This window comes from Ahaetulla prasina, chromosome 3 (genome assembly GCF_028640845.1).
Source record: "Ahaetulla prasina isolate Xishuangbanna chromosome 3, ASM2864084v1, whole genome shotgun sequence".
Taxonomy (NCBI): domain Eukaryota; kingdom Metazoa; phylum Chordata; class Lepidosauria; order Squamata; family Colubridae; genus Ahaetulla; species Ahaetulla prasina.
Window position 1 is genome coordinate 86,313,584 of NC_080541.1, and position 15,215 is coordinate 86,328,798.

At 43.3% G+C, this 15,215-nt stretch overlaps 1 protein-coding gene across 4 annotated transcripts in view; it reads right to left on the bottom strand.

Annotated features, from left to right (window-relative positions):
• Window positions 1-15,215, bottom strand: part of TNFRSF11A (TNF receptor superfamily member 11a) — a 50,584-nt gene that overhangs the window by 18,224 nt on the left and 17,145 nt on the right. For all 4 annotated transcript variants that reach the window (XM_058178060.1, XM_058178059.1, XM_058178058.1 and 1 more), the window contains exons 2-3: window positions 5,704-5,785; window positions 79-204 (exon numbers count right to left, since the gene is read on the bottom strand). In XM_058178060.1, coding sequence (XP_058034043.1) covers window positions 79-204; window positions 5,704-5,785 — 208 coding nt within the window. The remainder of the gene's footprint in view (window positions 1-78; window positions 205-5,703; window positions 5,786-15,215) is intronic.

A 15,215-nucleotide genomic window follows, 5' to 3' on the forward strand; every position in this document is an offset into this window, starting at 1 on the left:
ATAAGTCTTCATCTCTCTCCTAAAAGTCATCTCCCTGATAAATGAGAAGCAATATAACAGTTCATGTGTTTCCCTTACCCCTATCACATATTTTATGAAGAAAGCACTTTTCCTCTTCATTCCAGATGTCCATATACTCATTTGAGCCACAGGGTTTGCATACAGTCTCTGAAAAGGCAGTGCATTTTTTGGCCATGTACTTTCCTGAGAAGAATAACAGAAAAGAGTGATGAAATGTTAAATACTTCGGAATTAGCAATATTGACTCTCTCAGGCCTACATGGAGTCAGCACATGGCAAAATATGGCCAATTATGGCTGAATAAGTGGACTGAACAACCAAAACCATTATAATGCCATCAGTTTAAATGCTTATTACACGATCAGAATCAAACACTTGCTTAATCAAATTGATTTAACAACAGAATTGGACAATTCATAGTGAAGCATGTAGTTAGCTTGGATATGAGGTAGTAAACAATCACTGTCTATGTAAAACACAGAATTTCAAAATGTTTATAATGTACAATCCCCCTGCCTTATGCGCGAGAACTTATACAATAGATTGCCCAGTTATTGTTTTCCATTTGTAATACAGGTAGTCTTCAACTTACAACAGTTCACTCAGTAACCGTTCAAAGTTGCAGCAGCGCTCAAAAAGTGACTTATGACCATTTTTCACACTTATGACCGCTGCTGCCTCCCCACAGTCATGTGATCAAAATTCAGATGCTTTGCAACTGGTTCATATTTATGACGGCTGCAATGTCACAGAATCATGTTATCAGGTTTTTTTTGTTTCTGACAAGCAATGTCAATGGAAAAGCCACATTCACTCAACAACCATGTTACTAATTTAACAACTGAAGTGATTCACTTAACGACTGTGGCAAGAAAAATAGTAAAATGAGACAAAACTCACTTAAAAAGTGTTTTCATTTAGCAACATAAATTTTGGGCTAAATTGTGGTTGTTAGTTGAGGACTACCTGTATTCCCACATTTTCCCCATTATTTGTATTTCAAAAATTCAGAGAAAAGGAAGAAATAAGCACACAATGGCTTTTCACATTATAACAGAATCTGCCTGGAAGCACCACAAGTCTTTCAAGTTCTCCCTTGAAGGCATCTTCTAATTGGTTTTAAATGCTGAAGCTATGATTCATCCTCTTTAAATAGCTTATGTGATTCAGAAGCACTGTCTGTTCTGAGCATGACCACCTAGGAGGAAATTGTTCAAAATGAGTTGAGTTCAGAAAACTTCTTTCTAAACTGATTTATCCTTTGAGACTCAAGGTTTTCCCAGCTGCTGTGTAGAACCCATATTCCTAAATATCAGTGCGGGAGACATGGCATTGATAAATTAACCAATTCAGAATACACAGCTTGAGGAGATAACTGGCAAACACAGTTCTGAGTAGCCTCTACATCTTCCTTCAAATAATAAAGGCTATCTTTAAATTTAAATTTTTTAACCAGGAATATAAATCTCTGTTAGTTATCTCAATAAGTAAACATTCTACAATTTCCCTTTTCAAATTACCCTGCCAGATTCATCTTGAGATGAGATACCGGTAATACTGAGCTAGTTACTATACAGATTCGTGATTGTGAGCCATGTAGTGATTAAGCAAATCCAGCATATCCAATGGGTGTTTTTATTGGAAAAACAGCAAAAAAATCATAAATTGGGATAATGTGACTGCAAGAATCTGCAATCAGTTATAAATACAAGACAGTTGCCAAGTATCTGAAATGTAACCACCTTACATGTGTATGTTTGCTTGTGTGTAGGAGTCATAACTTCAAGGACAAGTCATAGGTAGTTGTTTTTGAAGTCCGTGGTAATTTCAAAGAGTTATTATACAACAGCTCGGACTCTTGTATAATTTAGGACTGCCTATAACTTGCTCTTTGAATTTTTGCTCCACAGCTTGGCATTTAAAACCCCAGTGTGGGTTTTACCCAGTGGTGGGATTCTACCAGTTCTACCCTGTTTGGACTTCCAGCAGCCGCACACCCCATTGCCTGCCGGTGCCACTCATGGCCAGACCAGGCCAGGAGGACGGTCTGCTGCTCTCCTGGCCCTTTGCCGCCGTCACTGCCCTGTTCTTCGGGCTGGCTGAAGCTGCTCGGAAGGCAGCTGCCACAGCCTACCCTTGCTACTTAAAGACAGCTTCCAAGGCAGGAAAAGTTTGGGCAAATTGTCTCCTTCTCAGCCTGAAACACACAGAGAGCATGCATACATCTCATAGTGCCGGGACCTTCTATGAGGAGAAGATCCCAGCGCCATCAGGTGCATGTGCCTGTTTGCTTGAGGCCGAGAAGGAGAAGACTTGGCTGAACTTTTCTGCCTCCCTCTCTTCTGACACTGGCCAGGCAGGTGAGCAGCCTCTTGACCAGTGGGACAAGTGTCCTCCCAGTGGGGACGTGCTAGCTTCAGGCTGGCGCTGTCCTGATGTGTCCCACCATGACCGCAGCCGCAGCCTTGCTCGCTGTTGGACTCACCAGCTCTGATGGTTGCAGCTCCGTGCCTACCCCCCTAGGTATGGCGAGCCCCGAATTGGGATTCGACAGCATGTTTTTCACTCCAAGCAGCCCGGACTTAAAAACGCATGGCTGGGGTGGAGGAGCAGTCCTTCTTAACAAGCTCAAAACTGAGTTGCAAGTCTGGGTTCCCGCACGAGAGCTGGAAGTCCGGTACTCCGGCGCACTCATCTCTGTTTCCCTCTATGACCGGCTTTGAAAAAAGCCTGCCCTCACAATTGCAGCTTGCAGTCTGCACCTCTCATGCGGGGAACTCAGGCTTGCAGCAACAGTTTTGAGCTTGTTAAGAAGGACTGCTCCTCCACCCCAGCCATGTGTTTTCCAGTCCGGGCTGCTTGGAATGAAAAGCATGCAATATGCTGCTGCTCCTGGGATTCCCTGCACGAGCGCTGGAAGAAAATTGGCCAAGCTCCCAATGCCTGAACCGGTGAGCTGGAAGAGAGATTTGCTGTCGTGCTGGTGAGTACATATGGACTAAGTAGGCTTTTTGCTCCCCCCACATCTCCCCAACCCGATCCAGCGTGGCGCGGAAAATGGGGCGTTTCCATGGACCTTTCTCTTCCCCCCCCAGCTTCCTTTTGCCAGTATTTGGCAGGCAGGCAATGTCTTTAAATGGGCTTTTATTTTGCCAGCCCAAAGGCAGCAGAAGGGGGAAGGTAGGAAATCGCCCTGTCTCTGCAGCTTGGGTCATGTGACTGGGTGTAGCCAATGACGTCACTCACAGCAAGGTGCCGCTCCACCTTGCCGTGAGTGACGACAAGTTGGCCATGCCCACCCAGTCACATGACCACCTAGCCAGCCCCACAGAACCAGTTGTTAAATTATTGGAATCCGACCACTGGTTTTACCCTTAAAATGTTTGCACCAGTGGTGGGTTTCAAATTTTTTTACTACTGGCTCTGTGGGTGTGCCTTGGTGGGCGTGGCATGGCTTGGTGAGCATGGCTTGGTGGGTGTGGCAGGGGAAGGATACTGTAAAATCTCCATTCCTCCCCACTCCAGGGGAAGGTTACTACAAAATCCCCATTTCCTCCTGATCAGCTGAGACTCAGGAGGCAGAGAATAGATGGGGGCGGGGGCAGTCAGAGATGTATTTACTGGTTCTCTGAACTACTCAAAATTTCCGCTACCGGAACTTGTCAGAACCTGCTGAAACCCACCTCTGGTTCTACTCTTGAGAGACATAAAAAATGTTATAAGGAGACGACTTCCGGTATCCGGTGGCAACGGACGTCTGGAAGGCTTCTCCTGCCTCCAGTGTCCGAATCCGGCCGCCGCCGAGGCCCTTAGGGGCCAGGTGTTCCGAAAAGGACACCTGCCGCACGGACGGCTCGCCAGGGGTCTCCCAGCCGATATACAGGACTGGGGGGACCGATGCTGGCGCGTCCTAGGCTCGGCGGGGTTCGGAGGCCACAGGCCGCGGCCATTACTTTGGTCGTCGCCTGGGCCGCTGTGCCCGGTGACACCGGGGCTTTGGATTTATAATTGCAGCAGCCTGGTGGTGAACAGGGAACGGAGAAGAATTGAGGAATGAAGAAGGGAAGGGAATATCGGCAAACGTGAGTGGAGTACTCCGGAGTGCGGGGGGGTTTTTTCTCCCCTGCGACTGGAAGGAGTACGAATCACTTTGGAGAGAGGAGAACTTAAAATAACAAGATTACCGGTTTTGTGGAGCTCTGGAGAGAAGAGGTGATGGAGAAATTTAGGAGGGAGGGTTTGAGGCCCCTCCTCTGGGGAACAATGGTGGCGCCCAGCTTCCGCCTTCACTATGAGAATCTTGATGACATCACTTCCTTCGGCTTCCTGGTTGACTAACTGTACTCTGGACTCGTTGCTCCTGTGAGTGCCCCTGGTGGATCCGGAGGAAATTATAAGGATACTGTGCTTGCCTGAGGATTTTGAAAATTTTTTTAAATGGCAAAAGGTCAGAGACCAACTGCTGGAGAAATGGAGAGAATTCTGGAAAAGTTATCTAATATGGACAAGAAACTGATGAAATAAGAGCAGAAATTGTGACTATCCAAAAGGATTTAAAGGATACTCAACAAGTCTCAGCAGAAAATAAGCAGAAAGTGGAAGGTCTGAGGGTGAGATGCGGGCAGTGCAGAAAAGAGGAGATGACAAGCAATGCTGTGCTCGGACTACAGATGGATAAAATGTCTTATTTCCTTAGGTTTCAAAATTTGGAAGAAGTGGACCATGAAGACTTGAGAGACGTTGTGACTAAACTGTTGGGAGAATTTCTTGGGAGAGGTGTTGATTTTATGAATTGGGACGTGGATCGAGTTTATAGAGTTAATTCACAATATGCACGCACGCATGCAGTTCCTAGAGAGGTTCATGTCAAATTTGTGAAAAGAGAGACGAGAGATGAAATTCTTAGAAAACATAGGAGTGGGGCACTGACTTATAGGGGCAGGGAGATAGCCATTCTGAGGCAGATTCCCAGACAGGTACGTGAAATGAGAAAGAAATATTACTTTTTATCAAGCAAATTGTACCAGAAGGGAGTGGGCTTCAGATGGCTGATGCCAGAGGGATTGATGATTTTCCGGGAGGGCATTACGAAAAAAATTAGTACAATTGCGGAGGCTGCGGCCTACGTGGAGGAACACAAAGCCCTCTTGGATTTAGATGATCCAGGAATTGAAGAAGGGGAGGTTATAGACCATGGGGCGGAGGCGGCTGCCGCTGTTGCGGCCCTGGAGTTGGGTCAGGCTGAACCCAGAGTTCTGAGATCCAAAACTAGGAAGTGACAAAGATATTTGGTATTGTGTTGGTTTTCCTTATTCTCTTTCGTATGATATTCTGATTATTCTTGACCCTTCCTCATTGTGTATGTAAGATTGAAATTTAGCTACTTCGTTTCACCTGCTTGCCATATGGCTGTTGTATGTGTTTAAAATTTGGAGTAAAATTCTTATCATGTATAAGAAAAATGAAAATTTACCATACCTGATATGTATTTGCATAAATCTTTTTTGACCAATAAAAACTTTTTATATAAAAAAAAAAAAAAAAAAATGTTATAAGAATGCAATTCACCCTCTCCCTTATGAGTGATCAGATTTAAAAATAATAACAATAATAACGAGATTATTCTTTTACTTAAAAATCAATTTTGACTTGGGTGTGAGAAAATTGTTGTTAGCATATTACCTGGTTCACATTTGTTGCAGCATCGGCCAGAATATTCATAATGTTGCTCACTGCTACAGGAAGGCTTGACTTGTAAATACAACTGAAGGACAGAACAGAACAGTAATAATACTTTAGTTGCTTTTAGTTTAAGACATCTTTCAAGGATACTCAAGTTTTATTTCCGATTGTGTTTAAAATATACATTTATATCATTACAATGATACTGGTCTTCATTAATTTGGTACTTTTCAGGTATGTTGTACAATGATTCCCACCGTATTCCTAACTAGGGGAATAGATGTTATAAATCAACATTTCAGAAGAGCACAAATTTAGAAACAGCTAAAGTACAGATAGTCCTTGTTTAGTGATTGCCTCGTATAGCAAATGTTTGTAGTTAAATGATATTGAAAACATTTTCAACTAATGTTCACATTTATGATCTTCATATCTTTCTCTCTCATATATTTGCCATATTTCCTAGTTTACACCCCTGCTGTAAAGCAAACGAAAGTTGAAGTAAAATTGTAAGCACACTTGTAGTCCTGTGGTTTTTCACTTAGCAACTGAGTTGTCAATTCTAATTTTGGTCACTAAACAAGGACTACCTTTATAAGAATATATATAACTGATGACTTGTAACTACTTTTGGGCCTATTTTCTGTCTTTATGTTTAGGTTTACCATATCTGGGTGGCTAAAATCCAAATAAATACTAGATGGGAGCAAAGAGAAATAGTAAACTCTCTTTGCTGCCATTTACAGGTCATTCAAATTTTTGCAGTTGGATTTATATTCTCTTTGGCTCCTATTCCTCCTGGCCTGTTATTTTAGGTAGTTCCATATAAGGCAGGGGTGTCAAACTCTCGGTGTCATGTGACATATTGGGACTTTTCCCCCCCTTCACTAAACCAGGTGTGGGTATGGCCCGCGGGCCGTGAGTTTGACAGCCCTGATATAAGGTGTTAATATTAAGGCAATCTGCTTGCATTAAGAAAAGTAATATAACTGCTTAGTGAATATGGAGAAGTTAAACTAATAGCTATGGTCATATGAAGAATGGGCAGAAAAAGTGAGAAAACCTGTATCACAATGTAGTGTCACAACCTAACTGCAGCAGCCCAAGATAGATTAAAGACTTTAAAAACTTATAGGGTTTTTAAAAGTAGCATTTTCAAAACATATTTGTTTTATCTTTGTATGTCTTTAGTCGATCACTTTTTGAAATACTACACAAAAACTTGAATTACCACTTTGCTGGACATATGGCATGATACTTCTATTATACACATCTATCTTTTTATCTAAATTATGTTCACACTGGGGAGAAAATATAAAAAAAGCTTCTTCTGATAGTTCCTGCTTGAAAATTGAGTAACTTCCAACAGATACAGTTCTTTTAAGTAGACTAAATCAGTATTAATACATGCTTCATAGAGTTTCATTTCATCAGAAGATAATGCAAGTGAGATGGGGAATTTCCCAATTCTCAGAAGTTATAATCCACTCCCTTCTAACCATGATAAATAACAAACTATACTTTTGTGATACTTTGCAGTAGTGGTTTGGGACTGTTTGAACAACTTACTCAAATAGTCACACCATCAATGTACCTGGACTAGGTTAAAAACTAATATACTAATTTAATCAACAAATAAGGCAACTCCTTAGCAAAATTTATAACGTAACAAAATAGATCTAATTTTATTGAAGCCTTGGCAGACAATCTTTTATGTAAACTCTGTATTCAGGAAAGGGGAAAGTTACATAACTTAGCCCCTCTACAATTTTCCATTACCTCACATACAAAAGGGCCTCCATGGTCATGTGATCAAAATTCAAATGCTTGGCAACTGAGTCGTATTTATTGTGGTTTCAGTGTCCCAGGGTCATGTGATCACCTTCTGACAAGCCAAGTCAATGGGGAAACCACATTCACGAGCAACCATGTTAGCAACCATGTTAGCAACTAACTTAGCAACTGATTCCCTTAACAACTGTGACAAGAAAGGTCGTAAAATGGGGAAAACTCATTTAACAGCTGTCTCACTTGGCAACAGAAGTATTGGGTACAACTGGGCACATAAGTCAAGAACTATCTGTAACTATATATTTTCTACAACAGTTAATTAGACAAAGGAGTTATTAAGAAAAGTAGGCAAAGGACTCAAAGCAATTGATATATTTTATTCTGATGAGATTAGCTAGTTTGGTAATGAAATGTTTTCAAGAAAACTACCAAGCTTGGATAGTACTAAAGACTCCATATTTTATTATTTATAATTAAACTCAGCTCAATTTCTAAAGAAGAAATGGCAAAGAATATGTATTTTTCTGATTTGTGTCCCTTTCTATTGTGCATGATATACATTTGTAAGTAATTTAAATATCCCATAGGTCCTGTTCAAAGTAAAGTATGGTAACTTTGTATGATTAACCATAATAATATTATAGCTGCCTTCTGCTAAGTCACCTAAATTAATTTGGTTGTGTTCAAATCACCAAAACACATGAAACGGCTTAGCCAAATAGGTTAGCCATTGTGGTTTATTCGATAATCTTGACAATTATGGACAGGTGGAACTTTGAATAACTAGGAAATTGAGCTTTAGCCTCCTTCAAACAGCTCTAAGGAATGGAAGTAAGTTAATATAAAATGTTATTGTCTAGTATGCTTGTTAATAAAATGTCTAAACTCTCAATTTAAATAACACTGATTTTTAAAAAAATAATTTCAATGCAGCAATTCAGTAGAAAAGGGGCTAAGGAAGCATACGCTGTTATGGATATTCGATCCAACATAAATCTATTGAAGTTATATCAATAGGACAAAGGCTGTGTCGTATTACAATGTGGTGGCATATCATGCTGAGCCTTATTTTTTTGGATATCCCAGTTGATTTACCACTGTTAGGATTAATTAAGCGTATGCCACCTTTCTTATGCAATAGATGATTTGCAATAAGATATGCAATCATCTTAGGGAAATTTTTACAACAAAATCAGTAAAATAGCAATAAAACCACCATATCTTCAGTACAAAGGTTCATCATATCCAGGCAAACGGATAGGAAGCTGCAGGGGTGGGATTCAAAATTTTTAGCAACCGGTTCTCTGCCCAGTTGCTGGGTGGGCATGGCCATGGTAGGCGTGGCCTACTCAGCCTCCTGCACCATGGTGGGGGGGAGGCTTTCCTCAAGCCTCCAGGGGGGTGAAAATGGCCTCCCCCAGGCTCCAGAGGTCCTCCGGAGGCTGGAAACAAGTCCGTTTCCAGACTTCTGGAAATTCCGAGAGGCCCATTTTTCACCCACCAAGAGTCTCCGCGTGGGTGCTGCACTTACCTGGCATCCAAAACGGGCCACGTGGAGACTCCTGGGAGGGGAGGGGCAGGGAAGGCTGGGCCAGCCAGTCCTTGCAACTACCGGTTCGGTGAACCAGATGTAAAATTAACATCCAGTTCGCATGAACCAGTCTGAACCGGCTGAATCCCACCCTGCTGTCACAAATAGCTGTGGCAGCCACAGAGAAAACATGTTTCCAACTTCTCAAAAGATGACAATGTTAAGAGAAAGAGAATGGAGCATGCCTACTCTATCCAACTTAAGAGATACTCTTAAAAGAGAGGAAGTCCTCCAATATGTACACTTTTTTTACTCAAGAAACAGGTACTTATAAAGTTTGCATTCATAAAATGTGGTTTGAAAAAACAAATGATGCTTTGTTCAGTCTGAAAGTTCCTCTTTATCAGAGAGATTTAACAATGACTTAGAGGTAAACAAGGGCAAAGGCTTGTTTAAGGAACAATTTGCAAAACTCCAAAGAACACAGAGTCAAATTATAAAGAGTAGCAAGAAACCTAAGCACGCTCAAAAAAGTTCCTTTTTCTTTTCTTTCTTTTGTTTAGTATTATAGTAACTCATAAACCTATTCTCCAAACTTCTGTAGCAAAAGGAAGTCCTGTTGCTACATGTTTTAAACTACCCTCCACCTTCTTTGAAGATAAGTTTTTGTATAACAAATTCATTTACTTCCTTGATAGACAGTCCACAATAAAGCGATAAAAACACTATTTTCACTTTGTATTATGATGTACAACCAGACCAAAAAAACAAAAAACAAAACAAAACCCAAACCCTTGCCCCTTACTTATCTTAATGAGTTTATTGCTGGACTTTTAATGTTTTATAATAACACAGTATATGAGTACACAACTGCATTGCAGTATAAATATTTATAACCAGAATAAAGTCACATTTAATTCAGTGGGATTTATCTCCAGTTTAAGCATGTACAAAATTGCAGTTTTCACTTCAAAAACACAGATATATTTTTTTCCTCTGCAAGAAATGCTTCAGTTCAGCTTTATTTAAAGATAAAGTAAATGTTCCCCTCACACATATATGCTAGTCATTCCCAACTCTAGTGGGTGCTGCTCATCTCCGTTTCAAAGCCAAAGAGCCAGTGCTGTTTGAAGACATCTCGGTGGTCATGTGGCTGGCATGACTAAATGCCAAAGGCTCACAGAATGCTGTTATCTTCCCACCAAAGGTAGTCCCTATTTTTCTACTTGCATTTTTTACGTGCTTTCGAACTGCTAGGTTGGCAGAAGTTTGGACAAGTAACGGGAGCTCATCCCATTACGCGGCACTAGGGATTCGAACCGCTGAATTGCCGACCTTCCAATCGAAAAGCTCAGCATCTTAGCCACTGAGCCACAGCTTTATTTAGCAGTGGGTATATTTAGTAATAAACAAACCAGAAACATTTTAGCAATGTTAGTGAAAATAATATAATGGTTCTATTAGAGTTCCCTCTGTTTGTATGGTCTGGCATCCCTTCTCCCCTCATACTAATTTACTTCACTATTTTACACACACAAACACTCTCTCACATGTATCATTTTGGGACATGCATCCAATAACAGGCCCCTGGACATAGTATAAAATGGTTCAAATGAATAAAAAACAACCAAAGGTAAAATGCATAAATTAATCAATTGATATCAGATGAGGAAGAAATTAGATGAAATATATAAAACATGCATAGATTAATCATATGTTTATTACCATAGAAGAAATTGCCTCAAAGTGTATACTCTTGTAAAATGTTACTTTTAAGTGGGTTACACTCATGCTTCCACATGGGTTACACCTGTTTGCAAGAACTGTTGGTCAGAATCCTGGCTAGCACAGATCAGTTAGAAAAATCCTAACTTTTTGTGTGTGTGTGTTTAACACACAAAATCATCTATTGCAATATCCTTCCTATAAAAGACTACTTCAGCTTCAATCGCAATATTACAAGAGCAAAAAATAGATTCAAGCTAAATGTCAACCGCTTCAAACTTGATTGCAGAAAATATGACTTCTGTAACAGAGTTGTTAATACTTGGAACTCATTACCTGACTCCATAGTCTCTACTCAAAATCCCAAAATTTTCAACCAAAAACTGCCTACTATTGACCTCACCCCATTCCTAAGAGGACTATAAGGGGCGTGCATAAGAGCACAAAAGTGCCTACTGTTCCTGTCCTATTGTTCCCTTCATTGTATCAAATTAATATAGTTGATGCATATTTTTTTACTTATATATATATATATCTATATTTTTTCTTCAAGATACGTTGTTTTATCTATGATAATTGTTTGTGTATACTGTTGTGACAAAAAGAAATTTAAAAAAAAACTGTAGTAAAAATTCTGACTGGCCCCACCCCCATCTAGTCTCTGCCTCCCAAGTCCCAGCTGATCGGGAGGAAATGGGGATTTTACAATAACCTTCCCCTGGAGTAGGGTGGGAATGGAGATTTTACAATATCCTTCCCCTGCCATGCCCACCAAGCCACGCCCACAGAACCGATAGAAAACATTTTTGAATCACACCACTGGAAGAAATGTCCATCTGTGTTCAGTTCCAAGTGGGAAGACACTGGAAACATGGAGACTGTAATGTATTACTGTAAGTTTTGGCGGGAGTTTTAGGCGGGAAATATCTCGTTTCTGATTGGATGCAGCCTCAGGCTGAAGTGTATATAAGGAGAGGTTTTTCTCCAGAGTTTTGCTGGGTCACACTATATTAAAGAGCTGTTGTCACTAACCTGGTCTCCTGCCTCGTCAATACCCAAACCTAACATTGGCGACGAGGATGGGATATTGAGGCAGAGCACCAGAACAGAGCTGAACTCACTACGAGAATCAAACCCAGCAAGGTGACGGCGAATGCAGCGATGACCGGCTACACGCCACCCACTCCGTTTGACCCTGCCCAGGAGACATGGGGAATATATATGACCCGTTTGAAAGTTTCCTGGAGGCAAGCGAGCTACAGGAGTCTCCGACAACCGCAAACGGGCTTACTTCATAAGCCACTGTGGGTCAGCAGTCATCGCCGTCGCAGAAGCCCTAGCGGAGCCAACACCGCTACACTCCGTGTCGTGGCAGACCCTTCAGACCCTCCTGAAGAATCACTACGCACCAGCCCGTCCAAATACGCTCGACGGCACGAGTTTGGGGAGCGAGGCAACAAGAAGGCGAGTCTATCAGCGACTACATGGCAGCCCTGAGACAAGCCTCCAAGCATTGCAGTACCGCGATCTGGACGAAGAGCTGCTGGAACAACTTATACGGGGGGTCAGAGACATCCGTTTGAGGAGACGGTTGCTAGCCAAGAGCAACCTGACATTGGCAAACGCTCTGGACGAAGCCAGAGCCCATGAGATGTCCAACCATGCAGCAGACACCTTACAAAAGCGACTCACGCCGATGGCGGGCGCAAAGCCGAGCACAGTCCACCACGAAGAAACCTATCGTGAGTCAACCAGCGAAGAGGAGGAAGAAGTCCACTACACCGGAAAATCGACAAGGAAAGACCCGGAGGAATGCGGAAGTTGCGGGGGGCGACATCAGCGCCAAAGATGTAAGTTCAGGGACGCCATTTGCCGGCGGTGTGAAAGGAAGGGCACCTGGCTCAAGTCTGCCGAGCACCCCAACCTTCCGAAAATTCAAATCGGCCAATCAGAGCGGCTCTGAGTCAGAGATGCAAACCCCACATTCCCGAAATTTCAAACCAGCAATCAGAGCGAGATCGGCGAGGCGACCAGCGATTGGCCAGGAAAGAAAGAGCGCAAGTCAAACCGAATGACTGTTACCATAGACCACGCAGCTACCCGCATCAAGAAAAGATCTTCACAAACCCGACAATTGAAGGCGTACCGTGCCGACTGGAAGTAGACACAGGATCAGCTATCACAATCATGTCCTGGGACACTTTTGTGAAAGCCTTGCCGACATCGCAAAGCGCAAGCTACAGAAACAACGGCTCCGGGTGCAGGATTACCAGGGCAACCGCATCCCTGTTCGAGGGACAACGACCGTCGAGGTCAAGTACGGGACATACGAAAAGACCCTGCCCATCACGTTAGTCGAGGGAACCTTGCCAAGCTTGCTGGGGCTAGACTGGTTCCGGGCGTTGGGAATGGGGGTGACTGGCGTCCACCGGAGCGGATGCAACCTGCAAAACGCCCTACTGGAGGAATTCGCAGACGTATTCGAGGACCGTTTAGGCAAGTACAAGGGGACCCCTATCTCCTTCAATTTAGACCCCCAAATAGCTCCCATTAGGTTAAAGGCAAGGAGGGTTCCTTTTGCACTCAAACCTAAAATCGACAAAGAGTTAGATAAATTAGTCAGCCAGGGGATACTAGTGCCAGTTGACCATGCCAAATGGGAGACGCCAATCGTCAACCCTATAAAACCAGACGGGTCCATAAGAATTTGCGCTGATTACAAGGCTACCTTGAACAAAGCATTGCAAAAGAGCGCCTACCCAGTTCCAGTAGTGCAACACTTATTGCACTCACTAGGGCACGGACAAGTTTTCGCCAAATTAGACTTGGCACAAGCGTACCAACAGCTACCCGTAGATGCTAGCACAGCTGAGGCCCAGACCATTGTAACGCACCGGGGTGCCTTTAAGTGCACCGGTTACAGTTCGGGTGAGTGTGGCCCGGGCTATTCCAAAATTTGATGGAGCGGCTCCTACAAGGGTTACCGGGAGTCGTACCCTATTTCGATGATGTGTTGGTATCAGGGGAAGATTTAAGAGAACTGGGGAAGCGATTAAGGAAAGTTTTGGCCATTTTTAGGTCGGCAGGATTAAAAGTCAAAGCAAGCAAGTGTCAGATAGGGGTCGAATCTGTTGAATTTTGGGCTATAGAATAGACAAAAAGGATTCACCCACTGAGAGCAAAGTCAAGGCGATAAAGAGAGCCCCAGCACCCAAAAACAAGACAGAACTCCAGGCTTTCCTGGGTCTGGTAAACTTTACGCCGTGTTTTTAAAAGACAAGGCAACCGTTGCTGAACCGCTGCATAAATTGCTTGGAAAAACACTGCTTGGTCGTGGGGAAGTCAGAGAATAGGGCATTTGAGGCAGTAAAAGTTTGCTATCAAGCGATAGCCTGTTAATACAATACAACAACAGACTGCCGTTAGTATTGGTTTGTGATGCGTCCCCTATGGAGTAGGAGCGTACTTAGCCACAGACTCCCAAACGGCACTGAAGCCCCTATAGCGTTCTATTCACGAACGATGTCCCGGCTGAAAGGAATTACAGCCAGCTAGATAGGGAGGCTCTAATAGTGTCAGGGTGAAAAATTTCACGAATACGTTTTGGGCGAGATTTGAAATTGTCACTGATCACAGACCGCTATTGGGGTTACTGGCTGGCGACCGCCCAACGCCAGTAGCACTCTCACCTAGACTGACCAGATGGACTATTTTTTGACCGCATACTCCTACAAGCTGCAGCATCGGCCTGGAAAGGAGCTGGGGCATGCGGACGCATTGAGCAGATGCCCATTGCCAGGGAAATCGAGGACCCCACCCGGGCACACCGTTCTACTAATTGACTCTTTGGACTCGGGGCCAGTCACATCGCAGGAAGTGGCTCGGGCCTCCTACCGGGACGTTGTTTTAAGGACTGTAATCAGTTGGGTTCAAGGGATGGCCGCTGCGCGGGCGACGTTTCAAGGAATTTGTAAAGAAAAAGGGAATTGTCTGTGCAAGGGGTGCCTGCTCTGGGGGATAGGGTGGTAGTTCCAGAGAAGCTGAGAAAAAGTCCTGGAACTCCTGCATGAGGGTCACCCAGGAATTGTGAGGATGAAGGGTTTGGCTAGGAGCTATGTCTGGTGGCCCCTAATGGACAGGGAAATCAGTGACAGGGTTGGCGATGCCAAGTATGTCAGGAATCAGACCACTACCACCTCGGCCCCAGTTTTGGAGTGGGAGAAACCCCAAGGCCCGTGGTCCCGCATACACATTGATTTTGCCGGCCCCTTCCACGGCCAAACATTTCTAATTGTGGTGGATGGATTCTCCAAATGGCTGGAGATCATCCTAATGAAATCCACAACCGCGGAGCTGTCATCTCAGCACTAAAACACCTTTTCGCCACGCACGGGCTACCGGACACCCTCGTGTCCGATAACGGCCCACAGTTCACCGCAGCATTATTTGAAGGGTACCTGGCTGA